Source organism: Littorina saxatilis, linkage group LG16 (genome assembly GCF_037325665.1).
Source record: "Littorina saxatilis isolate snail1 linkage group LG16, US_GU_Lsax_2.0, whole genome shotgun sequence".
NCBI lineage: Eukaryota > Metazoa > Mollusca > Gastropoda > Littorinimorpha > Littorinidae > Littorina > Littorina saxatilis.
In genome coordinates, this window is record NC_090260.1 from 11,627,052 (window position 1) to 11,652,894 (window position 25,843).

The window sequence follows — 25,843 nt, forward strand, 5'->3', positions numbered from 1 at the left end:
TCGAATCGCAAATAATGAAGAGCCTTTCTCCGAGTTCAAATGAGGTCTCTCTGAAAGATCATCACTGTTCAGATTAACGCTACACTGGAATTTACCAACAGAAATTAAAATGCGTGTGACGAAAGCACGACACACTTGAGACACCCCACACAAAAGTAGATCTTTACTGTGCACGACCTGACCACACAGTTATGCCTATTCAAATGCGCATTGCAAAATGTGCGTTAGGAATCTTCTTTTTTCTATGGCGGTACTGACAATATCGTTATTGAAACAATCCCAGTGCACTAAGGGATTTATAGAGCAAATCTCGAAAATAATTATTGAACTCAGCGCTATGCGCTTCGTTCAATAATGAATTTTCTCGATTTGCTCTATAAATCCCTTAGTGCACTGGGATGTCTCAATAACTTAAATAACAAGAGGCGAAGCCTTCAAGGCTCCCGTAAGAAATCAACAAACAGTAACATAACACAAACTCACTCACTCCGTAACACACACAGAATAGTCAGGTTATAAATACAAGCCACTTTACCTATGCAGCATGGTGACCCTACAATATGCGAAACATGTCGACTGCAGCAGCCTGGTTCTTAAAATAATTCTGACGGTCAACACAGCCAGAAATGCCAACAAAGACAAGAAAGCTGTTGCAAGGTAAGCTTACCAAACGTTACATAGCGAATCATATGATAGTGCGTAAACAGCAAACAGTAGATCTACAATCAAAGAGAGGATCGAGTCTGGAATGAAACGCGATACAGATCTAGCATTCAAAAACTGTCTTTCACGTTCAAGGAAGTTGTTGCAAAGTACTTAAGACGAAACACTGTACATAAGGATTCCCATTGTAGTTTCTTTGCCATGACAGTGCATGTTTTGAATCTGAGGAAAAAATCGTGATCATTTTGACTTTGAGAACAGATTCATTCTGTTTCCTTATATCTGCATGTTCAAGTAAATGGTGGACAGTTTTTTTCGGGCAGAGTAAACTTAACTTGAGACTCTACTGCAAGTCTTGAAATTCACATAAATCGAACCACGAGCAAAGACATCCAAACATTACAGGCACTTTAGATCAACTCATTTCACTAGAGGTGACTGCCTAGCACTGTGTTTGACATCCGTGTCTGCTGAAATAAAAAGAAATTAAAACAAAACGGATTAACAGTAGGTGACACGTTATGAGAGTGGGAGACACTAGATCTGTCTCTGAACTTACCGGGATACGGCTGCAAGATCGACACTGACTGCCGCGCTTTCGACAGCTCTTCCTCGCGTGGACATTGGAAACACGCTGTGCAGATCAAATTGTAGGAAATCTCCCTTTGGTATCTTCTTTATTTACTTTTCTGGAGCTTAGAAACCGAACAACATAAAATCGTCTTCCCCGGCGAATCGGCGAGGTGAGAACTGGACCACAATCCTTCGCGCGACCCCTGACCTGATCTTGACACCTGACCTGCCGTCTGCATGCCAAACACGACACAAACCAGTCAACTGCTTGTACCCCTTCAAAACCCCCCACCACCCGTTTTCTTTGGATACACGCTTTAACTACACACATGCCGACACAATGTTGATCATTGCTTCAATAATTTGAAGATGGTGCTTGAAAATTAACCACGTGAAATGAGTATTTCGGTGTTTAGCCAAAAATGTTAAAGTTTCTACCACAGACATACACACATACATACATACGCACGCACGCACGCACGCACGCACGCACAGACAGACAGAGTTTACCATCGCATAGGCTACACTTACGTGAGCCAATAATAATGGTGATTTCTATAGCGCTTTCGAACACACAAAGCGCTTTACAACAGCAATAACAACATCATTACCAGAATGACGCCATTGACGGAATAGAACACAATCATAAACACTTTACAACAAAAACCAAAAACAAAACATAAATGTTACAAAAATCCAGAGGCTCTTACAGGAACGAACTCTCAGTATACACAACAATTATGATGCACACACACACACACACACACACACACCCACACATGTCCACACACACGCACACACACACACACACACACACACACACACACACACACACACACACACACACACACACACACACAGTAAACATTGTTCATCCGAAAGTGCACATTCACAGGGTCGCGACAACTACATCATCATAGAATGCTTCTCTGAAGAGGTGAGTCTTGAGATTTCAGGGGCGGATCAGTTCATTTTATGGGGGGGGTTTCCAAAAGTATATTGTGAAGATATGGGTGTGAAGGCGCGAAGCGCCGAGCCGACGGCGCAAAGCGCCTAGCTTGCTAGGGGGGTCCGGGGGCATGCCCCCCCGGAAAATTTTGTAAAAAAGGATGCAAAATGGTGCAATCTGGTGCATTTTGAGGATGATCATTACCAGTTTCAGGCAGCAGATTTTGTCACTGATTAATACCCCAAAAAAACACCATTTAAAAAAAAAAATTTTGGCTGGGGGGGGGTTTCCGGAAACCCCTGAAACCCCCCCCTCGTCCGCCCCTGGATTTGCTTTGAAAGAAGGCAGAGATGGACTGAGACGTAGAGACAAAGGGAGTTTGTTCCAGATATGATCAGCTGCGACTGAAAGACAGCGGCCACCATGATCGTCCCTCTGATACTTAGGAGCTTTGACAAATTTATTTTGGGAGGCAGAGCGGACAACCCTTTCAGGATTGTTTTTCTGCACGAGATCGGACAGGTACTGTGGAGCCGTGCCCGCGGCAATTTGATAGAATATGCAGCAGATCTTGTATTTAATTCTTTGTTCGACTGGAAGCCAATGTAGCTGTTTGAGTAGAGGCGTGACGCTTTGTTTCATAGGTGTTCGAAACACGAGTCTAGCGGCAGCGTTCTGGACTAGTTGCAGGGGCTTGGTGACAGATTTGGGACATTCAGCGAGCAGTGAATTACAGTAGTCTAATCTAGAGAGTATGCCGGAACAGACTAGTCTTTTGGTTGCGTCTTCGGTAAGGTACTGTCGAATGGAACCTATACGCCGGATCTCCATTCGCGCTGCTTTACATGTTTGGACTACATGCTGTTTCATGCTAAGATCTTTGTCAAAAAAGACTCCGAGATCACGGGATGTATCCGAGAACTTGATGTCAATATTGTTCAAAGAGATGGCCTGTGGGAGTTCTGAAATAGACTTAGCATGGGTAGGGGTGGAGTATGAAAAACGCATAGCTTCAGTTTTGTCGTCATTTAGTTTGAGTTTGTTCTCTTCCATCCATGCCCCGACATCTCTCACACACTCCTGTAGCGACAGAACCAAATCTGGGTACTTGTCATGTGATGCAGAATGATTGATCTGCGTATCATCTGCGAAGATTTCGTGTAGCACACAATGATTCTCTATGAGAGTTGTCAGCGGTGTTGTGTACATAATGAACAGCACCGGGCCTAACACAGAACCTTGAGGAACACCAAACACAAGAGAGGTTTCAGCAGATTGTTGGCCATCGATCAGAACAAACTGTTTCCTGTCTGAGAGATAATTTTGAATCCAAGAGAGAGCCATCTCGCTAATGCCAAAGTAGTGCTCTAAAACAACAGAGAGAATGAAAACTAATGAGAACAGACAGACAGACAGACAGACAGACAGACGCACACGCACGCACGCACACGCACACACACACACACACACACACACACACACACACATACATACACACGCACATACACACATACACACACACACATACACACGCACACACACACACACACACATACACACGCACACACATGTATGTGCGTAAGTACGTGCGTGAGAGCGTGTATGTCTGTATGTTTCTGTGTCTGTGTGTACGCACGCGCTTTGCACAGTCGGACAGTATTGCGAGCAGGTTCAGTGTTCGTGATTTTATATTTCGATTCGGCGAGTTTGGTTTTGTTCGAAGTTTGTTTTAGAGAACATCTGTTATATAGGCCATAAACAACGCATACACCCAAAAGTCTTTGCCTGTTTGATCTAATGTTTATTCACCTGTACAATCATTTTCTTGGGACGAACTTAAGGTGTGTTGTAACTCCCAGGTGCGAGGGATTTTTACATGTATGTCCTTCCTTTCCCAGCCATTCAGGCAGTCAAACTCTGTTTTCGGAAATACGGCATGCGGAAATACTGCTACTTTTGCGTCCTTTGTTTCATTACCCACCGTACTCTGACATCGATGGCAGGGTCTTTTCCGTGCGCACTAGGTCTTGCGAGTACACACGACAGGGGTCTGTATGTATAATTATGTTGACCTGGAAGATCGGAAAAAACTGACATCCTTTTTCTCACCAGGCGGAAGCCCGATATCTTAACGGCTCACTCCTTCAATTAAATGAAAACACGTCGGATCACTATCTCCAGTCTGACCAGGGATTTACATGGGATAAGACCATCCTTACACTAAAACACGTCGGATCACTATCTCCAGTCTGACCAGGGTTTTACATGGAATAAGACCATCCTTACACTAAAACACATCGGATCACTATCTCCAGTCTGACCAGGGTTTTACATGGGATAAGACCATCCTTACACTAAAACACATCGGATCACTATCTCCAGTCTGACCAGAGTTTTACATGGGATAAGACCATCCTTACACTAAAACACGTCGGATCACTATCTCCAGTCTGACCAGGGTTTTACATGGGATAAGACCATCCTTACACTAAAACACGTCGGATCACTATCTCCAGTCTGACCAGGGTTTTACATGGAATAAGACCATCCTTACACTAAAACACGTCGGATCCCTATCTCCAGTCTGATCTGGGTTTTACATGGGATAAGACCATCCTTACACTAAAACACGTCGGATCACTATCTCCAGTCTGACCAGAGTTTTACATGGGATAAGACCATCCTTACACTAAAACACGTCGGATCACTATCTCCAGTCTGACCTGGGTTTTACATGGGATAAGACCATCCTTACACTAAAACACGTCGGATCACTATCTCCAGTCTGACCAGAGTTTTACATGGGATAAGACCATCCTTACACTAAAACACGTCGGATCACTATCTCCAGTCTGACCTGGGTTTTACATGGGATAAGACCATCCTTACACTAAAACACGTCGGATCACTATCTCCAGTCTGACCTGGGTTTTACATGGGGTAAGACCATCCTTACACTAAAACACGTGATACTAATGGACACTTATTAATCATCCCCTCTCACCAGAGTTCACGGCGATGTACGATAGCAACAGCGTGCACACACACACACACACGCACACACACACACACACACACACACGCACAAACACACACACAAACACACACACACACACACACACAAACACACACACACAAACACACACACACACACAAACACACACACACACAAACACACACACACACACACGCACACACACACACACAAACAAACACACACGCACATACACAAACACACATATACACTCTAAACAAAAGTGTTCCACTCCTGAACACCCTTTCTGTAACCACTTCTTAACACCCTTTTAGTAGAACACTTTTGGAACACTTTTGGAACACAAAAAGTGTTCTATACACAAAAAAGTGTTCCAAAAGTGTTCCAAAAGTGTTCCAAAAGTGTTCACATCTGAACACTTTTAAGTGTTCACCCTGCTGTAACCACTTCTGAACACATAAAAGTGTTCAGGTCAACACTTTTAGAACACTTTTGGAACACTTTTGGAACACTTTTAGAACACTTTCAGAACACTTTTGGAACACTTTTGGAACACTTTCAGAACACTTTCAGAACACTTTTGGAACACTTTTGGAACACTTTTAGAACACTTTTGGAACACTTTTGGAACACTTTTAGAACACTTTTGGAACACTTTCATCCTGCACTGTCATACAATTCAGAAAGACATTAAAATCAAATTTTGTGAGCAAAGAAGCATTTTTAATTGACAAAAAGAAATGTCTGCAGCAGTCGCAGAACAAACGGGTCTGGGGTAGGAATTGTTGAACACATAATATACCGAGCAACAAAATTCGTCATTGTTTGATTGACAAAATCTTCATCAATTATAGAGTTAGAATTATTAAACTACAAAAGTTTAATGAAGGCATGTTTGACCTTGCTTTTGTGTGATTATTTTGATGCTGTGACTGTTTTAACACACGGGACAAGCAGGTTTATCGTAAAACACATAATGCGCGCTCGCAGCGCGTGCAAGTAGAGCAGGAGAAATCTGATGTGTGAGATGTGTTCACTAATGCATTAGCAACCAAAAGAGACCATGGCACGCTTGCTGCCAGTCTCACTTTTGAAACAGCCAGGATGCCAAGATTGACACCACCAAAATGCCAGGTCGATTTAAAGCTGGGGGTGATCCAGAAGCGCTGGCATGTGCTTTCAACGTGCATGTGTCAACAGTTTATCACCTTCTGCAATGTTCTGGTGACATTGGAAGCACTGCAGTTATGCAACGCGGTAGATTTTTTCGCATTACCCCAATAAGACAAGATCGCAATTTCCTTCCACAACGTCTTCGACATCGATTCAATTCAGCCCCTGACAATACCAGGAACATCACTGGAAGCAACCAGTGTCCGATCAGTGGCCAGAGAACGCGATGAAGGCTGACTGAGCGAGACCTCCAAAACTTCGTTTTGTCCCGTGTGTTGAAACAATCGCAGCATCAAAATACTCACGCAACAGCTGTGTCAAACATGCCTTCATCAAAATGTTGTGGTTTGATAATTCTAACTCCATAATTGTTCGAGATTTTGTCAATCAAACATTGCAGAATTTTTTCGCGTTTCTTTTGTTGCTCGGTATATGTTGCTATTAAATAATATGAACGGAGCTCTGGTAAACCCCATCTTGAAAGTTCACACACGAAAGTCCGATAACAAAAACACCCTTCAGAGTTGGGAGGATTCCAGGCCCTTTGTCTTTGGTTTAGTTTTCAACTCGCTGTCCGGAACATCCTGTTCGAAATAAAAGTGAGTTTTAGAACATGATGCATTTCCAAATCTTAACAGGTTTGTACTTAATTGATAACACTGAAGTGTAAATCTTAACTAATAGTGGACTTCTTCTTGCTGTCAGCAGATCTCCAACAATCGCAGTTTCAGGTAAACTTTTTTTTATTCCAGAACGGGCATAGGTCACATAACAGAGAACAAATACGTCACGTCCAATTCGCTCTCACCTTCCCAACACACAATGACACTCGCATGCACGCACATGCACACACGACTGAATGTAAAAAGTAATCCCTCTTGAAGCAGGAGTCTGTCCCTAAGAACAAAAAGTAGAATTAAAATAGGTCTTTCGCAAGGATTTCATTAGCGCATGGCCACTCTGGAAAATGGCACTCTACAAATTGTTTATATAAGGTAAGCAGTAAACCGTACTGCTAATGTGGCGAGGCCTTGAGCACGCCCGTTTTCCTTAACTCGTTCTTAACCTATGTGAACCCAGGGAAAACACCTTGTCAACAATCACTGGAAGCCAAAGATCACTGTCGCAATTAATCGTGAACTCCGATGAGTTTTAGTTCAAAGAAAAGGGTGTCATATTGAATGCACCCTCTAGTAATCCGTTTGTAAAGAAACTACCTAAGTTTTGTTGGTTTGATCTAAATAATGAATTATAAGGAAATCATTTATTATGTAATGTATTCTATATTATAGAATGCATTCTATAACGTCCCGAACTGCCTTCTATGATAAAATGCATTCTATTTCTATTTACACAAAATACCAAAATGCTTTTTATGATAGAATGCGTTCTTTAACGTCCTGAAATGCATTATAATTTATATGCATAATGTCCCGAAACTACAACAGGCCAGCCCCGCAAAGAAAAGCAGAACTACACACACACACACACACACACAGCCACACACACGCACAGAGAGAGAGAGAGAGAGAGAGAGAGAGAGAGAGAGAGAGAGAGAGAGAGAGAGAGAGAGAGAGAGACAGAGAGAGAGACAGAGAGAGAGACAGAGAGAGAGAGAGAGAGACAGAGACAGAGACAGAGAGAAAGAGAGAGCTGTGTGTGAGAGTGTTTGTAGATCTGCTTTCGAAGCAGGGACCATACCGAGCTGGCCTGTAGAAGTTTTGTGGCGCTTTATGGAATGCATTCTATCATAAGAATGCATTCTATCATAAGAATGCATTGTTGGACGTTATAGAATGCATTCTATAATAGAATACATTTCTGGGCAAATGACAAGTATGATTGAATGCATTCTATATTATACAATGTTTTCTATTTTATAGAATGCATTCTATAAATATAGAATGTGTTCTATGATATGGAATGCATTCTTTAAAATAAAATGCATTCTAATTTCTATCATAATTTTCTAAAATATTTCATTATTTAGATCAAACTAACCAAAACTTACAAACGGATCGCTTTTAACTCACGTGATCTCAAGCTAAACCTACGTGAACCGAAGGAAAACACCTTGTCAGCGACCATTGGAGGCCAGCGATCACTGTCAAAACCAATCATAAACTCCGATGAGAATATTTTCAAAAGAAAAGGGTGTCATATTGAATGCACCCTGCATACACTGTTAGCGGCAATGGCAGATCCAAGCGGATCAGCAGCGTGTTGTCTGTTGGCCATGCTTTGACTAAAGCTGGCCTCAGTGTTTACGGCACTACTCTACCATAACGAATGGAAATTCTGAGTACACTTAGTTCAGGAAAACATTTTATCATTGCAGGCCTCAGCACTCACTGAACTTAAAAATATGTATATTTTTCCACCTTTTAAGGAGAAGACTGCAAAATAAGGCAGCATTCTCAAAATGTAACTGCGCTGTATCCCACAGAAAGCTTAAACTTACATGAAGTGCATCCACAAGGTTTCGTCGCATTACTGTTAGCTCCATCTCCAGAAAGTGAACTGCCTCAGCCAAGCAGTATGGTTCCTGCACACACAAGATGCATGTTAAGAAATCAAACACTGTTTTATAGTATGCAAGCCAGATAGGCCTACCGTGCATCCCCCCCAGGGGTTGGTAAGACTGGTCTAGAAATGATCCCTAGAGTATCCTGAACACGAAACAAAAACTTTAACAGCAAAAAGTTGGGATGCTTAGGAGTTACAGCCCTTGACGTAAGGGTACCCTCTTGTGCGCTTACTGCGGCCGTTCGAAGTTTACTGTGAATCAACTGCTGTAAATGAACAAGAAATCATGTTCTTTTGATCCCAATTTTTGAGTCACTTGAGAAAAAGTGACTCTATGTAATCGGTCAGTGTTAGTCTGTCCGGCCGGCCGGCCGTCCGGCCGGCCGTCCGTAGACACCACCTTAACGTTGGACTTTTCTCGGAAACTATCAAAGCGATCGGGCTCATATTTTGTTTAGTCGTGACCTCCAATGACCTCTACACTTTAACGATGGTTTCGTTGACCTTTGACCTTTTTCAAGGTCACAGGTCAGCGTCAAAGGAAAAATTAGACATTTTATATCTTTGACAAAGTTCATCGGATGTGATTGAAACTTTGTAGGATTATTCTTTACATCAAAGTATTTACATCTGTAGCCTTTTACGAACGTTATCAGAAAAACAAGGGAGATAACTAGCCTTTTCTGTTCGGCAACACACAACTTAACGTTGGGCTTTTCTCGGAAACTATAAAAGTGACCGGGCTCAAATTTTATGTGAACGTGACTCATTGTGTTGTGAATAGCAATTTCTTCCTGTCCATCTGATGCCTCATATAATATTCAGAACTGCGAAAGTGACTCGATCGAGCGTTTGCTCTTCTTGTTTTAATTTAGTTGTCAGTGAACCTGGTAGAACCTTGAGTAATCTCTGTTATTGGTCAACAGTTTGGCATCAGTAGTGCCTGTGTCACGATACGAGATTACCCCCGAAATGAGTTTACCCTCCGAAGTTCCACTTTGTACAAAAGTAGCATATATTCTGTATAATTTTGACTGTTAAACAGTATAAATCGGCTCTAAACGACATTGTGGTAGCTGTAAAGACATCGCAGTACAATAGTGCGTCTCCATTGATTAAAAATTAACAAAATATTACTGCCCAGGTCGGCCATTGCTTGCAACATGTGCCGCCATTGCTCGTCTTCGCTAAAATTCCAATTTCAAGGGCTTTGTGGACTATTGTAACCTGTGTTGTATCCACAGGTACGACAATGTCGTTCATAGACAATTTATACCGTATAACAGTCGAAATTATTCAGAATATCTGCTACTTTTGTACAAAGTGGAACTTCTGAGGGCAAACTATAGTTACGGGGGTGCTGGATGACAAAGGCACGAGTGACTTCTTCAGAGACTATGAACAGTATAGAGAAGATGTCAGGCAAGGAAAACACGGGAAAACTCCCCAGTTCTGGATGTCCTATATGGACCACATCTGGCATGTACTGTCTCTCTTGTATGCTGTGAAAGCGAATGACTTTGAGTTGTATGCCCAGTGCTTATTGGCGATGCCTGATCTTTTCTTCAGCTTTGGGGGACAAAACTATGCAAGGTACCTCACCTTCTTTGGACTCTTCATCGCCAACATTGAGCTCTCACACCCAGGTTCCACCGAGCTGCTAAAGCAAGGGGCATTCAGCGTGGCAAGGTCTTTCATTCCTGGCAACAGATGTGCCGTTGACAAAACGATGGAGGAGACGTTTATGCGCAATGCGAAGAGCAAAGGAGGAGCAGCCGCAGCTGGTGCAGGTCTCACTGGAATTGCTTCAAACTATCCAGCCTACCAAAAGTGGGTGAGGACAACCCACCAAAGAACAAAGTACATGCAAGTGACTATGGACATGGCTGGAATGACAAAGGATAGTGAACTGGACACTCAACACCGTGACCTTCGTCCAACAGAAGTCACCAGGAGTGAAAAGAGTGTGGCACGAACACTTGCTGCAGTAGAAAGCTTCACCAACCCGTTTGAGGTTCATGACAAAGAGAAACTGATCATGCTGTCATCAGGTGCCCCAGTACCTGCTGAAATCGAGAAGGATGTCCTACGTGCAGAAGCAGCAGGCAGAAGCGAGAAGGAGAAGTTCATCACTGAGAGACTAGAAACCGGAGAACATTTCTTCGAGCCAGTGAAACGTCTCAAGCTGAAAGTCATGGCAGACACGTCAAAAAGAGTCACACTCAAGTCAACTCAAAACAAATTGACTGAATATAAGCACCAAGGAAATGTGGCCTTCCAACTTCTCGTGAAGTCTCAGGAAGGCGATCTGAACATGGATCTGAAAGAGCTCATGACCTATCAGCTGACTCCAGTCCCTTACAGCCTTGGGACAGCAGACAGTTATTTGGCTAAGACTGACAAGAGCGCTGCTTTTCACTATCTGACGAAGACTGTGGAAGACGCTGCCCCCCCCCCCCCCCCTGTTGATGAGACTCTAATGATCATCGATGGTAATGCAACATTTCACGCAATGCAACAAGTTCCTCCCAACTTTCGCCAGATCTGCCAGAAGCTCTACGACATGGTACCACCAGAAACTGACTTTGTATTCAGCACCGATATGTACCAAGACTGTTCTGTGAAATCCATGGAGCGAAAGAGAAGAGGGTCTGGTGACAAGATCATCCTGAAAGGGGATAGCACAAAGCGACCAGCAGACTGGAAGGCATTTCTGGCTAATGAAGATAACAAAGTGCAGTTCATTAAACTGCTACTGGATGTCTGGAGCAAGGATTCCTTTGCTGAAAAGCACAAGGAGAGAAACGTCGTTCTCGTCTGTGAAGGGCAAGCATTCAAGCTCTCATCAGCTGATGGTAGAAAGACTGAAAAACAAGAACTTCATTCCTTGTCGTCTACCCAAGAAGAAACAGACTCGCGTGTCATCCTCTACTCCAAGTATGGACAAGAGCAAGGGTACAAGTACATTCGTGTCAAGAGTCCTGACACAGATGTATTTTTCATCCTCCTGAACTTTGCCCCTCAGCTAGACGGTGTTACAATCCTGTTTGACACGGGCAAAGGCAACAAGAAGCGACTGATTGACATCAGTGACCTAGCCAGAGGACTTACACAGCCTTTCTGCACTGCACTGTTGTCTCTCCATGCTTTCACAGGCTGTGATTCAACCAGCGCCTTCAAGGGCAAAGGCAAAGTGAAGGCTGTGAAGGTTCTGCAGCAGAAGCCAGCATTTGTGAAGACGCTCGCTCAGCTTGGCAACACGTGGGACATGCAGGATGAAATAATTGATGACTTGGAGTCCTTCACATGCTGTATCTATGGCAGGTCACGATTCAGCAAGGTTAATGAGCTGAGTCATCACTTGCTGAAAGAGAAGTGTGGCGAAGAGGTGGTAAATGCCAGTCAGAATGTCGATTTGGCTACTTTGCCACCTTCTCGACGCAGTCTGAAGCAACATATTCGCCGCTGCAACTATCAAGTGGCCATCTGGAAGCGAGGTGACCAGCCTGTGCCAGACATTCCTAACCCCACAGAAGGTCATGGCTGGGTGATGAACAATGGCATTTTAGAGCCACTCTGGACAGAAGAGGAAGAAGAGCTGACCTTACCCCAGACTGTCATTGACGATCTCCTCAATGATGTCCCTGACTCAGATGCGGAAGAAGAGGAAGACGACACAGAGTGCTTCTTGCAGAATGGCCTGGATGACTCCAGCTCAGAAGACTCTGATTAAAATTAGAAACACTGAACAATACTTCGTGTGATTGCTTGTTCATTTACAGCAGCTGTTTCACAGTAAAATTTGAACGGCCGCAGTAAGTGCACGAGGGGGCACCCTTACATCAAGGGCTGTAACTCCTATGCATCCCAACTTTTTGCTGTTTAAGTTTTTGTTTCGTGTTCAGAACACTCTAAGGAACATATTTAGGCAAGTCCCGTCAACCCCTGGAGGGGTGCATGGTAGATTTCTTGTTCATTTACAGCAGTTGATTCACAGTAAACTTCGAACGGCCGCAGTAAGCGCACAAGAGGGTACCCTTACGTCAAGGGCTGTAACTCCTAAGCATCCCAACTTTTTGCTGTTAAAGTTTTTGTTTCGTGTTCAGGATACTCTAGGGATCATTTCTAGACCAGTCTTGCCAACCCCTGGGGGGGGGGTGCACGGTAGGTATACTTGGCTTGTGGACTACTACTGAAGTTCCACATCGTAGCAACACTGACAAGTGTTCTGATTCTCATACTTTTGTGTATTGTGAACCTGTGTATCAACATTTAGATTTCTGTCAAATGTGGAAGGAGAGGGGGCTGGCTGTGTGTGTGTGTGTGTGTGTGTGTGTGTGTGTGTGTGTGTGTGTGTGTGTGTGTGTGTGTGTCCACATATGAGTTTGGCGACTGTCTGGAGTGTTTTGCACGGAGATATTAATTTTGAAACAGAGTATTTCAGCAAATAGTATAATCAATGATTCCGCAACCGCCGGCACAATTGGCCTAGTGGTAAGGCGTCCGCCCGGTGATCGGGAGGTCGTGGCTTCGAACCCCGGCCGGGTCATACCTAAAACTTTAAAATTGGCAATCTAGTGGCTGCTCCGCCTGGCGTCTGGCATTATGGGGTTAGTGCTAGGACTGGTTGGTCCGGTGTCAGAATAATGTGACTAGGTGAGACATGAAGCCTGTGCTGCGACTTCTGTCTTGTGTGTGGCGCACGTTAAATGTCAAAGCAGCACCGCCCTGATATGGCCCTTCGTAGTCGGCTGGGCGTTAAACAAACAAACAAACAAAACTTATCAGATCAATTTGAAAGTCAATATTTCTCTGCAAAACTACACACTATATGCAAATGCAGGACATGCGTACCTTGGTAAACACGTCTGGGTTGCCGTCAGTGCCTCCTGTTCATCCTCAGTGCAATTCCGAAGAAATGTGCGCAGGTTACGCCCACATCGATTCGCCACATGGGCACATCAGCTCAAACGGCTTCCCAGTTCCCTGAAAGTGTGATAGATCTGTGAAATCAAATACAACCAAGCATGCATAGAATTATTCTAAATTGCGCACACAATCAACCTGGCCACTAGATCTATTATGATGAATGTTGTTCATTAATGTATGCTGTTTTTAGCCTACCGCTTCACTTTATCTAGCGTGCAGATCGTACATCTATGATCTAACCAAAGGAAGAAGAAGAATCCGAAAATCTGCAAATGTATTGCTCTGACCACAGGCGGAAGGTATCGTTCACTGACTGGACCACCATTATAATTATAAGGAACCCCTGGACATACAAGTATAACAATAACACAAAACCAAGCACATCAACCAGAATAAAAAATCAACATCAAATTGAAATAGAGTTTATTTACCAACGCAGAACTAATGTCCACTGATCAGCTGAAACCGTTGCGACAGCAAAATTAGAGAAATTGTCTTCAAACGTCCACAGATACAAGTAACAGGAACATGTTACAACAAAAATACGAGTGACTAAGCTTAGATGACTTAATACAAAATCTCAGCAAGCAACTTACAGATAACAATCGGAAATCCTGAGCCAAATCAACGCAGCGACAACGCAGACAGGTCCACAGATCTAAAAGTGTCAACGTTCTTTTTTGGTCCAGCTGAAGCATGATGGGACAATTAGTAACATTATTAAATTGTAAAAATAAAAAAGCTAATACTTACCGCTTATTAGATGTCTCAGATGAAATAAATGTTTGATGAAAAAATATAAGCACAACACGATTAAAAACAAAAACAAAAACACGTCCCGCAGCGGTCTAGGGGGTATAAAAATTATATACTCTAAGCGACGCTAGATCCCGACGAGTCTCCGTAGCTCAATCGGTAGAGCGCTGACATGGCAAGACGAAGGTCTCGGGTTCGAATCTGCTCATGGCCCAAATATTTTTAATGTATTATTTTATTCGGAGCATGACTAAAAGACGAAGTGGAACACTTGTGGAACACTTGTTGAACACGTGTGTTCACCTGGTGTTCCACTGTGCAAAAAAGTGTTTACCATGTGTTCCAAAAGTGTTCAGGTAGCAGAAGATGCTTCAGGATAATACATTGAGAACACTTTCTGTGTTCCAAAAGTGTAAAAATGTGTTCACCCTAACACTTTAAGTGTTCACCCTAAACACTTTCAGTGTTCTCAAAGTGTTATAAAATTTAGAGTGTAAACACAGTTTGTGGCTCACAATACTATAAAGACTATCCTTACAAACTCTCACCTAAACATACATGTATAGACAAGACATATCAACAGTCTTCAGCCTGTCAGCTTTCTCTTTATGGTTTGGAGTTTTTTCTGAGTAGATTTGTAACTTACGCCTATGTCAAGGACTGGGTGGCCGAGTGGTAACGCACTTGCGCTCCGAAGCGAGAGGTTGCGAGTTCGACCCTGGGTCAGGGCGTTAGCAATTTTCTCCCCCCTTTCCTAACCTAGATGGTGGGTTCAAGTGCTAGTCTTTCGGATGAGACGAAAAACAGAGGTCCCTTCATGTACACTACATTGGGGTATGCACGTTAAAGATCCCACGATTGACAAAAGGGTCTTTCCCGGCAAAATTGAATCCCACGATTCGTAACAGCCCAACGAAGCCAAATGAACAATACTTGAACATTAGCGAGAACAAAATGAAAACAAGTGAATCGTTTCCAGAGTAATACGTTCTCATCCTTTCTTTCTATATGTCTCTCTCTCTCTCTGGCTTGGTCTGTCTGTATCTCTTCCCCTCTCTCTCTCTCCCTTTCTCTCTCTCTCTCTCCCTTTCTCTCTCTCTCTATCTCTCTCTCTCTCGTCTCTCTCTTTCTCTCTCTCTATATCTCTCCCCCCTCTCTCTCTGGCTTGGTCTGTCTGTATCTATTCCCCTCTCTCTCCCTTTCTCTCTCTCTCTCTCCCTCTCTCTCTCTCTCCCTTTCTCTCTCTCTCTATCTCTCTCTCTCTCGTCTCTCTTTCTCTCTCTCTTTATCTCTCCCCCTCTCTCTCTCCATCTGAATCTCTCTTACTCTCTCGCAATCCCTCACCCCTCTCTCTCTCTACCTTTCTCTCTCTCTATCTCTCTCTCTCTCTCTCTCTCGTCTCTCTCTTTCTCTCTCTCTTTATCTCTCCCCCCTCTCTCTCTCCATCTGAATCTCTCTTACTCTCTCGCCCTCCCTCACCTCTCTCTCTCTCTCTCTCTCTGCCCCCTCTCTCTCTCTCTCGTCTCTCTCTGCCCCCTCTCTCTGTCTCTCGTCTATCTCTGCCCCCTCTCTCTGTCTCTCGTCTCTCTCTGCCCCCTCTCTCTCTCTCTCGTCTCTCTCTGCCCCCTCTCTCTCTCTCTCTCGTCTCTCTCTGCCCCCTCTCTCTCTCTCTCGTCTCTCTCTGCCCCTCTCTCTCTCTCTCTCGTCTCTCTCTGTCCCCTCTCGCTCTCTCTCGTCTCTCTCTGCCCCCTCTCTCTGTCTTTCGTCTCTCTCTGCCCCCTCTCTCTCTCTCTCGTCTCTCTCTGCCCCCTCTCTCTGTCTTTCGTCTATCTCTGCCCCCTCTCTCTCTCTCTCGTCTCTCTCTGCCCCCTCTCTCTGTCTCTCGTCTCTCTCTGCCCCCTCTCTCTCTCTCTCGTCTCTCTCTGCCCCCTCTCTCTCTCTCTCGTCTCTCTCTGCCCCCTCTCTCTGTCTCTCGTCTCTCTCTGCCCCCTCTCTCTCTCTCTCGTCTCTCTCTGCCCCCTCTCTCTCTCTCTCTCGTCTCTCTCTGCCCCCTCTCTCTCTCTCTCGTCTCTCTCTGCCCCCTCTCTCTCTCTCTCGTCTCTCTTTGCCCCCTCTCTCTGTCCCCCCCTCTCGTTACCCTTCGCTTTCACTTTCTCTCTAGTTTCTCACTTCCCGCCAATCCACCTCTCTCTCTCTCTCTCTCTCTCTCTCTCTCTCTCTCTCTCTCTCTCTCTCTCTCTCTCTCTCTCGTGGCCGTCTCTTTCTCTCTCTCTCTCTCTCTCTCTCTCTCTCCCTCTCTCTCTTGACCGTCTCTTTCTCTCTCTCTCTCTCTTTATCTCTTCCCCCTCACTCTCTCCATCTGAATCTCTCTTACTCTCTCGCCCTCCCTCACCTCTCTCTCTCTCCCTTTCTCTCTCTCTCTCTCTCTCTCTCTCTCTCTCGTCTCTCTCTCCCCCCTCTCTCTGTCCCCCCCCCCCTCTCGTTACCCTTCGCTTTCACTTTCTCTCTAGTTTCTCACTTCCCGCCAATCCACCTCTCTCTCTCTCTCTCTCTCTCTCTCTCTCTCTCTCTCTCTCTCTCTCTCTCGACCGTCTCTTTCTCTCTCTCTCTCTCTCTTTATCTCTTCCCCCTCACTCTCTCCATCTGAATCTCTCTTACTCTCTCGCCCTCCCTCACCTCTCTCTCTCTCCCTTTCTCTCTCTCTCTCTCTCTCTCTCTCTCTCTGTCTCTCTCTGCCCCCTCTCTCTGTCCCCCCCCCCCTCTCGTTACCCTTCGCTTTCACTTTCTCTCTAGTTTCTCACTTCCCGCCAATCCACCTCTCTCTCTCTCTCTCTCTCTCTCTCTCTCTCTCTCTCTCTCTCTCTCTCTCTCTCTCTCTCTCTCTCTCTCTTGACCGTCTCTTTCTCTCTCTCTCTCTCTCTTTATCTCTTCCCCCTCACTCTCTCCATCTGAATCTCTCTTACTCTCTCGCCCTCCCTCACCTCTCTCTCTCTCCCTCTCTCTCTCTCTCTCTCTCTCTCTCTCTCTCTCTCTCTCCTCGTTGTCTCCCCATCCTCCAGCCACAGAAAGCAGACAGGCGTGAGCAGGTAGACGCAGTGACACAGCGACCCACTCACAGATAGAAATGTCCCCCTACAGCTATGCTGAGTGCAGTGTAGCGAAACGCGTGTCCAGCATTTGCCACCGCACCGTGACGCAAGCCTCGACTTGTTCACCTCAAGGGGGGCGGGGGGGGGGGGGAGATAATAAAGAGAGAGAGAGAGAGAGAGAGAGAGAGAGAAGAGAGATAGAGAGAGAGAGAGAGAGAGAGAGAGAGAGAAAGAGAGAGAGGCGTTCGCGCGCGCACACACACACACACACACACCCATACACACACACACACACACTCACCCCCACCCCCCCCCCCCCCCACCAGACACAAACACACACACAGAGGAGACACGAAAAAGACAGACAAAGACACGGCGGCGGGAGGGACAGACGAAGAAAAGCGGGGAGGGAGAATTTCGATCCCCCCGGCCCATACCTGAGTGAATGAAAAAGGTGTGCGTCAACTCGCAACGGAGGAAGGCAGGAGCGAATGGGTGCGTTCTGTTTCGGCGACACCGGTTTTGCAGATATCGGAGGCGGCTACCTTGGGACAGGCAGGTAGCGATAATAGGCCGGTGTGAGTTCTGTACAGGTGTGGCATATCGGACAGAAGTCCGTTTTGTGGTTGGACAGCGAGTGGGACCTTTCGACGTTTGTTCTGCTAGCTCACTCGCACACACGTGTGTCAGAGAGGATTCTGTGTCGATGTGCTGTGACCATTGGTAAAACTATTTCTTTTTATTATTTTGATGGTTTCAATTTTGTTCTCTTTTTGGGGGTATCGCGACTTGGTTCACACTCGCGACCACGCCGGCACTTGTGTTGAATAAGATTCTGTGTTGATGTGGTGAGATTATTGGTAAAACTATTTTATTCATTTATTATTTTGATGGTTTCGATCTCGCCGTCTTGTTTGAGAAATCGCGGCTTGGTACACACTCGCGAACACACCGACACGCGTGTTGAATAAGATTCTGTGTTGATGTGGTGAGATTATTGGTAAAACTATTTTATTCATTTATTATTTTGATGGTTTCGATCTCGCCGTCTTGTTTGAGGAATCGCGGCTTGGTACACACTCGCGAACACACCGACACGCGTGTTGAATAAGATTCTGTGTCGATGTGCTGAGATAACTGGTAAAGCTATTTTAATTGTTTTGATGGTTTCGATCTCGCTGTTCTGTTTGAAGCTTGGTACACACTCCCGCACACGCCGACACGTGCGTTGAACAATATTGTGTGTCCATGTGACGAGATCATTGAAAAAATATTTGATCGTTTTCATGGTTTCGATCTAACTGTCTAGTTAGAGGCATCGCGGCTTGGTACACACTCTCGCACACACGCTGACGCGTGCGCTAAACAAGCTTCTGTGTTGATGTGGTGCTTTAATTATTCGAAGTGGATTCACAGCGCGCGGCGCGTTGTGCAGCGTTGCGATTTACAACGCGCGGTGCTACGAGGAGCGCTCCGATTCACGACGCGCGATGTATTCTGCTGTTTCATTTTCTTCACAATCGCAAAGTTTACAACAGCTACATCTATCTGATCTATTTGAGAAATAAAACTGTCAATAAAACGAAAAACAGAGCTCCATTCTCTCTCTCTCACTCTTTCAACTGAGTTCACCATATATCGCTCCGCCGATGTAAAACGTGCCTAAGTTCCGGCCTTGAATACTTGGCAGTCATTTTTATCACTAGGGGCCTACATGTCATTGCAATGGCTTCTACTATATGGAAAGCAGCTGAGTTTTTAAACTGGGATGACGTTTTTAAACAAGTATCCGAGTACAGTGTCGCAGAACCGCTGTTAATCGGTGTAACACCAGTTAACACTTCAGGAGCCATTTTGGAATTCGCGCATGCGCAGATCGTTTTTTTGTGGGTTTTTTTCCCCGGTTGATTGGTTAACTGGTGTATAGATTCACTTGAGATCATATAATAGAGGTAGGTGCAATCAATTGTTGTTAAAAATGTTGCTGATAATCATACATGTACACAAATAAAGCGCGTCAACAATCTGTGCTGATGAGAGCAATAGCCGCGCTCTGGGAATCTCTGCACAACACGCCGCGCTCTGTGAATCGCTTGCCTTAATTATTGGTAAAACTGGTATTTATATTTTCTTGGTTTTGATCTCGTTCTCTTGTTTGAGGATTCGTAGCTTGGTACATACTGGCGAACACTTCGACGCGTGTGGGGAACAAGAGTCTGTTATGTGCTGTGATCATTAATTATAATAATTTTTTTTCATGTATCAAATAACCAAAGGGAAGTAATCGCTTTTTATGCATACGACATGTTATCTATTATTTATAACCTTTGGTTATTTGATATCTTAACATCACTCTGCCTCATTCTGTTTATTAAGATTCTAATTGTTTTCATGGTTTAGATCTCGCTGTTTTGTTTGAGGAATCGCGGCTTAGTACACACTCGCGAACACACCGACACGCGTGTTGAATAAGATTCTGTGTCGATGTGCTGTCATTTTAGGTAAAACTACAATTAAGTGAGTTGTTTTCATGGTTTCGACTTCGCTGTCTAGTTAGAGGTATCGCGGCCGGCACGGTTGGCCTAGTGGTAAGGCGTCCGCCCCGTGATCGGGAGGTCGTGGGTTCGAACCCCGGCCGGGTCATACCTAAGACTTTAAAAATTGGCAATCTAGTGGCTGCTCCGCCTGGCGTCTGGCATTATGGGGTTAGTGCTAGGAATGGTTGGTCCAGTGTCAGAATAATGTGACTGGGTGAGACATGAAGCCTGTGCTGCAACTTCTGTCTTGTGTGTGGCGCACGTTGTATGTCAAAGCAGCACCGCCCTGATATGGCCCTTCGTGGTCGGCTGGGCGTTAAGCAAAAACAAACAAACAAACAAGAGGTATCGCGGCTTGGTACACACTCGCACACACGCCGACGCGTGTGTGGCACAAGATTATGTTTCCATGTGCTGTCGTTATTGGTAACACTGGTGGTATTTAGATTTTTAGATTTTTGATCTGGCTGTCCGTCGCGATATAACCTTCGTGGTTGAAAACGACGTTAAACACCAAAGAAAGAAAGAAAGATCTGGCTGTCAAGTTAGAGGTGTCGCGGCTTAGTACACACTCGCGCACACTTCGAAGCGTGCGGGGAACAAGATTCTGTGTTGATGAAGTGTTGTGATAATTGGTAATACTGCTGCAGAATTATAGCCTTTTTCTTTTCAGTCGTGTTGTTGTTGACACTTTCACACTTGCACACACGCTGACACATGTGTCGATATATTATGTTCTGTTGATGCGCTGCTTTGTAACTGCCTTTTCCTGTTTCCAATTCGGCGGCTTGATTGCTTGTGTGATCGTTTCTCTCTCGACTTTTTCCTCTTCTTGAGCTTAAAACGGAAAAAGTCCGGGTGACTTCTGTGGCCCTTGTCAATTGATATGTCAATGTTTGGTTATTTTTTTTACCGCGACTGTTTTGAGAAAAGTGTGAAGCACAACACTGACCACTTGAGGAAAAAAAAGACGAAAAAAAAAACGAAAAAAAAATCGAGACACTTGTCGATGAAGAGCTAGATACCTTTCACTTTCGAGTTGAACTCACATTCTCTCAGCTTAGGCCCTCATGTGACAGACTAACGCAAATGATCGTGACTGATTTGGATCCCAAGATTAGTAATTCGAGGATCCATTGTGGTTGTAAGTTTGGAGCTACTCCTATAACAAGGCGTGTGTTTTGATTTGCATTGTGACGATATCAGGCCAGGCTACCACTATGCTCAGTCATTCATAACGCCGTTGGCCTATTCCGCCCAACCCATGCCAGTCACTCAGTGTCTGTCAACACTTTATTCTGCGACGGATTTATTCATTGATCTACTATACGCTAAAGGGTGTGACAGTAGGCTACCTAGTATGCAAGTCAGTGTCTGTGAACGCTACATTCTGAGACGGATGTATTCATTGATCTACGCTAAAGGGTGTCACGTGACAGTCCCGATTTGTGATCGACAGTGTTCGAACTTGTAACTCCAAGCTTAAATTGTAAATAAAAAAACAAAACTCCTGCATTGACTGCAATGCATGTAAAACACTGAATACATCTTCTTCTCTAAAAGTTTGACGGAGTCTACGGAAGAAATTCCCGTTTCTGTGTCAGGGAACGTAACGTTCTACGTGGGATTTATTCAATGCTCTGCACTAAAAGGCGTGTCGTGATCGAGAGTTAAGAACCGAACCAGTGCGTGACACCGGTATGACATTGACAGAACCGAAGTAACAATGGTATAGGTCTACAAGAATCACCGGCAACCAAGTTTAGGGAAGATTCTAATACAAGTAACTGTGAAAACTCTGACCAAATTTTCTCCTGAAAGCTTGAATAAGGCGACTAGAAAACTCCAGTTTTGGTATCAAAGCACGCTGACTTCGAAGAGCGGGTTAAGTCTTTGATCTTCGCTAAAGAGCGTGTCAGTTTCGATTCGTGATCGACAGGTAGGCTCAGAATCACCTGTTCGAACCAGACCGAAGTGCACCAACCTGGAATTGAAAGAAAGAAAAGATAACACTGAATCGGCAGCAGGGTCAGGAGTATAACACGCCAATCATAACACAAGAAAGATTCATTATGTGAGCGTTTAATCATTTGCAGACAAAACAAAACAGTTACTTGGTACGTCGACCAGCTCGTCTCAGTTTGTTTGTTTGTTTGTTTGTTTGCTTAACGCCCAGCCGACCACGAAGGGCCATATCAGGGCGGTGCTGCTTTGACATATAACGTGCGCCACACACAAGACAGAAGTCGCAGCACAGGCTTCATGTCTCACCCAGTCACATTATTCTGACACCGGACCAGCCAGTCCTAGCACTAACCCCATAATGCCAGACGCCAGGCGGAGCAGCCACTAGATTGCCAATTTTAAAGTCTTGGGTATGACCCGGCCGGGGTTCGAACCCACGACCTCCCGCTCACGGGGCGGACGCCTTACCACTAGGCCAACCGTGCCGGTCGTTTAATCATTTGCGTTACTTGGTACGTCGACCAGCTCGTCTCAGTTGTTGCCGGACACTTACAGTAGTGTACGTTAAACTCTGACGACATTATTTGCTCTTGAAGTTTGACACGCGACTCGACTGAAATATCCTGTTTTGAGACATTATTGATTTTTTCCCTTTCCTTATCAGCAGATAAACCGGTTTTGTACTCGCGTATGTGAATACGTAATCAACATCAATGTCCTCATGATTTTATTCATAGGCTGAAACTGTAAGCTGACATGTTTTGATCATTATTTGGAGGAAAGTGCCAGAGAGACAGACAAGCGCACCTTTGATGATATTTTAGCGTCCAATTTCACCGTGTTTTTGTTTGTTTGATTTTGTGTGTGGCTTCCTTGCTATAGAAACTGACAGCTGACAGGGATGTTATTTACGACATGTTACACTACTGTTTGACAACCCGGTAGGTAATTCAATCTGTAATTTCACTCGCACACACAGTGCTGAAACCGGAGTCATTTTCAAAAGAATATTATACACAGTATTGCTGTGCTTGTGTGTATGTTCTCACCAGGTAGTAGATTGACAAGTCCCTGCTCACACAGGTGAAAACCAGAGTCATTTTCATTTGGATATAATATATGTATTATTGCTGTGCCTTGATGTTCTAGTAAACTCACAGATCTCTGCTCATACAGGCTGAAAACAGCGGAGTCCCTTTCATATATATATACAGACATCTTTCAGTTAAATTGGGCTTTCGTGCGGTATGTCTAAAGACTACGCGACCACACGCGACCGAGCTAAAGCATATACAGGAAATACTTTTGTTGTTCTAGTATATTTGCAGTATTTGCTAACGTTGTACAAAGTTTTAAGTCATAAAAGTAAAAAAATAAGGGAGTTTTGATGCATTTTTGAAGAGCTATCAAGCAAAGTTTTTTTTGATCTAGGTAGAACTTTCACAGGTCTGGACCGACACACAATTTTCTTCTGCTACTATGTCGAATTTGGGACTGCTGCTTATCAGAAAATGCACAGAGACTGTTCCGTTTTGCCAGGCAAATAAGCCCTTCGGCGTTATCTACGAAGTGAAATTTGGATTGCAGCACAGTTTCGTTTTGCTGTTGGCAAATAAGTTGCTTGGCGTTATCTACCAAGTGAAAGACGTTTGGATCGAAGAATATTAAAGGTGTATTTCGTTTTGCTATTGGTAAATGAGTCTTTTGGCGTTATCAACAAAGGGTATAAAGTTTGGATAGCATAATATTCGAAGACGGGTTCGTTTTGCTATAGGCAGATACGTGGCTTTGCGTTATCAACGAAGTGTTATTTGGATTGAAGCGTGGTTTCCTTTTCCTATACTCGAATAAATCACTTCGCGTTCTCAGAAAAGTTTGGATTGCAGAATATTCAAGGACTATTTTGCATTGCTGTGGGAAGATACATTCTTTGGCGTTATCAACAAAGTGAAAGTTGGATCGCAGAATGCACGAATACAGATCCGTGTTGCCAGGCAAACACATTATTTGGTGTTAACAATGAGGCCTGGATTTAGGAATGTTCGGAGACCGTTTCGTTTTGCTAGGCAAATATATCTTTTGGCGTTGTGAAGCTAGCTGAACTTTCCGATACAGAAGGCACGGCTCTTCTCGTGCAAACAATTAGACTCAGTCACCATCTCGACGATAAGCATTGTTTAACGCCATCACGGTAAAACCATTAGGGTCACCATCTTCAATCTGGCCTGTGACGGGCGCAGTGGCGTGGTGGTAAGACGTCGGCCTCCTAATCGGGAGGTCGTGAGTTCGAATCCCGGTCGCTGCCGTCTGGTGGGTTAAGAGTGGAGATTTTTCCGATCTCCCAGGTCAACTTATGTGCAGACCTGCTTAGTGACTTAACCCCCTTCGTGTGTACACGCAAGCACAAGACCAAGTGCGCACGGAAAAGATCCTGTAATCCATGTCAGAGTTCGGTGGGTTATAGGAACACGAAAATACCCAGCATGCCTCTCTCGAAATCGGCGTATGCTGCCTGAATGGCGGGGTAAAAACGGTCATACACGTAAAAGTCCACTCGTGCTAAAAACATGAGTGAACGTGGGAGTCCAAGCCCATGAACGAAGAGGAAGAAGAAGAACCTGGCCAGGCTCGCAACACGGGATAAGATCATCCCTCTACTGGGACAAATACGAAAACCCAACAGCCTTGGGGCTCTCGGTGCACAGTGCCCACATTTTTGGATGATTTCATTTCTTAAACGGACACTGGTGGCAGTTATTCTGCAATATTAACTCGTTAAAGTATTCCCGCCGCTCCGGACAGCCAGACAGCCTCCAGGTTGTCCATGTTTGATATTAATGTGACCCTCCACCACGGAATGAGTCACATGTCACCTTTGCATGATTTCCATATTTTTTACATTTTCCTAAAGAGTGTTTTATGTTCTACCCAGTGGTGAAAACCGTTTTAGAAAAGAGCGAAAACTGTTTGAGTTATAAGCCTGTGACTAAGGTGACCCTCACACTGTTACCAGACACCCCCGGACTTATATTAAGCCTAGCGCAGAACCGCGCGAGGTGACATGCGACTCATTCCGTGGTGGAGGGTCACATTTGTTCAAGTGGAGGTATCGTCTTACCCATTTCTCAAGTTTGAGATAAGATAATAAAGTTGATTTGATATGATTACATTTTATCTTGTACATTTTTATTGTAAGGAACTGGCCAGCTATGAAATGGTGAGCCAACCCGTTTTCACATAAAAAAAAACCTCTTCCTTTAAGAGACAATTTTCGTTTTGATGTAAGCAAATACAACAAATCTGTTGGCCAGATCAACGCAGTGAAGTTTGGTTTGCTGATGACAGAATATCTGTGTGCAGAGTGAATCCAGTCCAAACCTGTTCCCTGGCAACCAACTCACACTTTTTTGGCAAAGATTTTCGTGGTAGGAATTGACGAACCGACCCCAGTGGCTTCTCTGTGTTTTTGTGTGTGGGCTTCCACGCGAGCCAAAATAAATCAAACTCGGACCTTCAACATGGAAAGCAGAACTTTTGGCGGGAGGTGGAATTCTCTGGGATTTACTGTGATATTGGTGGTGATTTCGTGTTTTTCTACACTGCCCAAGACGGCTGCTCAAGGTAAGTGATATTTGACCAGGTCCTTCTTTCTTTGTTTTGTGTTTTGTTGGACTTTGTATGGCTTTGT

General features: G+C 44.5%; 1 protein-coding gene and 1 long non-coding RNA gene across 3 annotated transcripts in view; one reads left to right on the plus strand and one right to left on the minus strand.

The window, feature by feature from the left end:
• Positions 1 to 5,940: 5,940 nt before the first annotated feature.
• LOC138950398 (uncharacterized) lies at positions 5,941 to 14,974 on the minus strand. The gene is made up of 4 exons (XR_011450647.1): positions 14,405 to 14,974; positions 13,734 to 13,865; positions 8,815 to 8,898; positions 5,941 to 6,937 (listed from the first exon to the last, which is right to left on the minus strand). It is a non-coding gene; the product is annotated as an uncharacterized lncRNA (long non-coding RNA).
• Positions 14,975 to 18,199: 3,225 nt separating this feature from the next.
• Positions 18,200 to 25,843, plus strand: part of LOC138950399 (mucin-2-like) — a 36,011-nt gene continuing 28,367 nt past the window's right edge. For both annotated transcript variants that reach the window (XM_070322135.1, XM_070322136.1), the window contains exons 1-2: positions 18,200 to 18,376; positions 25,516 to 25,776. In XM_070322135.1, coding sequence (XP_070178236.1) covers positions 25,674 to 25,776 — 103 coding nt within the window. In that variant the 5' untranslated portion in view covers positions 18,200 to 18,376; positions 25,516 to 25,673. The remainder of the gene's footprint in view (positions 18,377 to 25,515; positions 25,777 to 25,843) is intronic.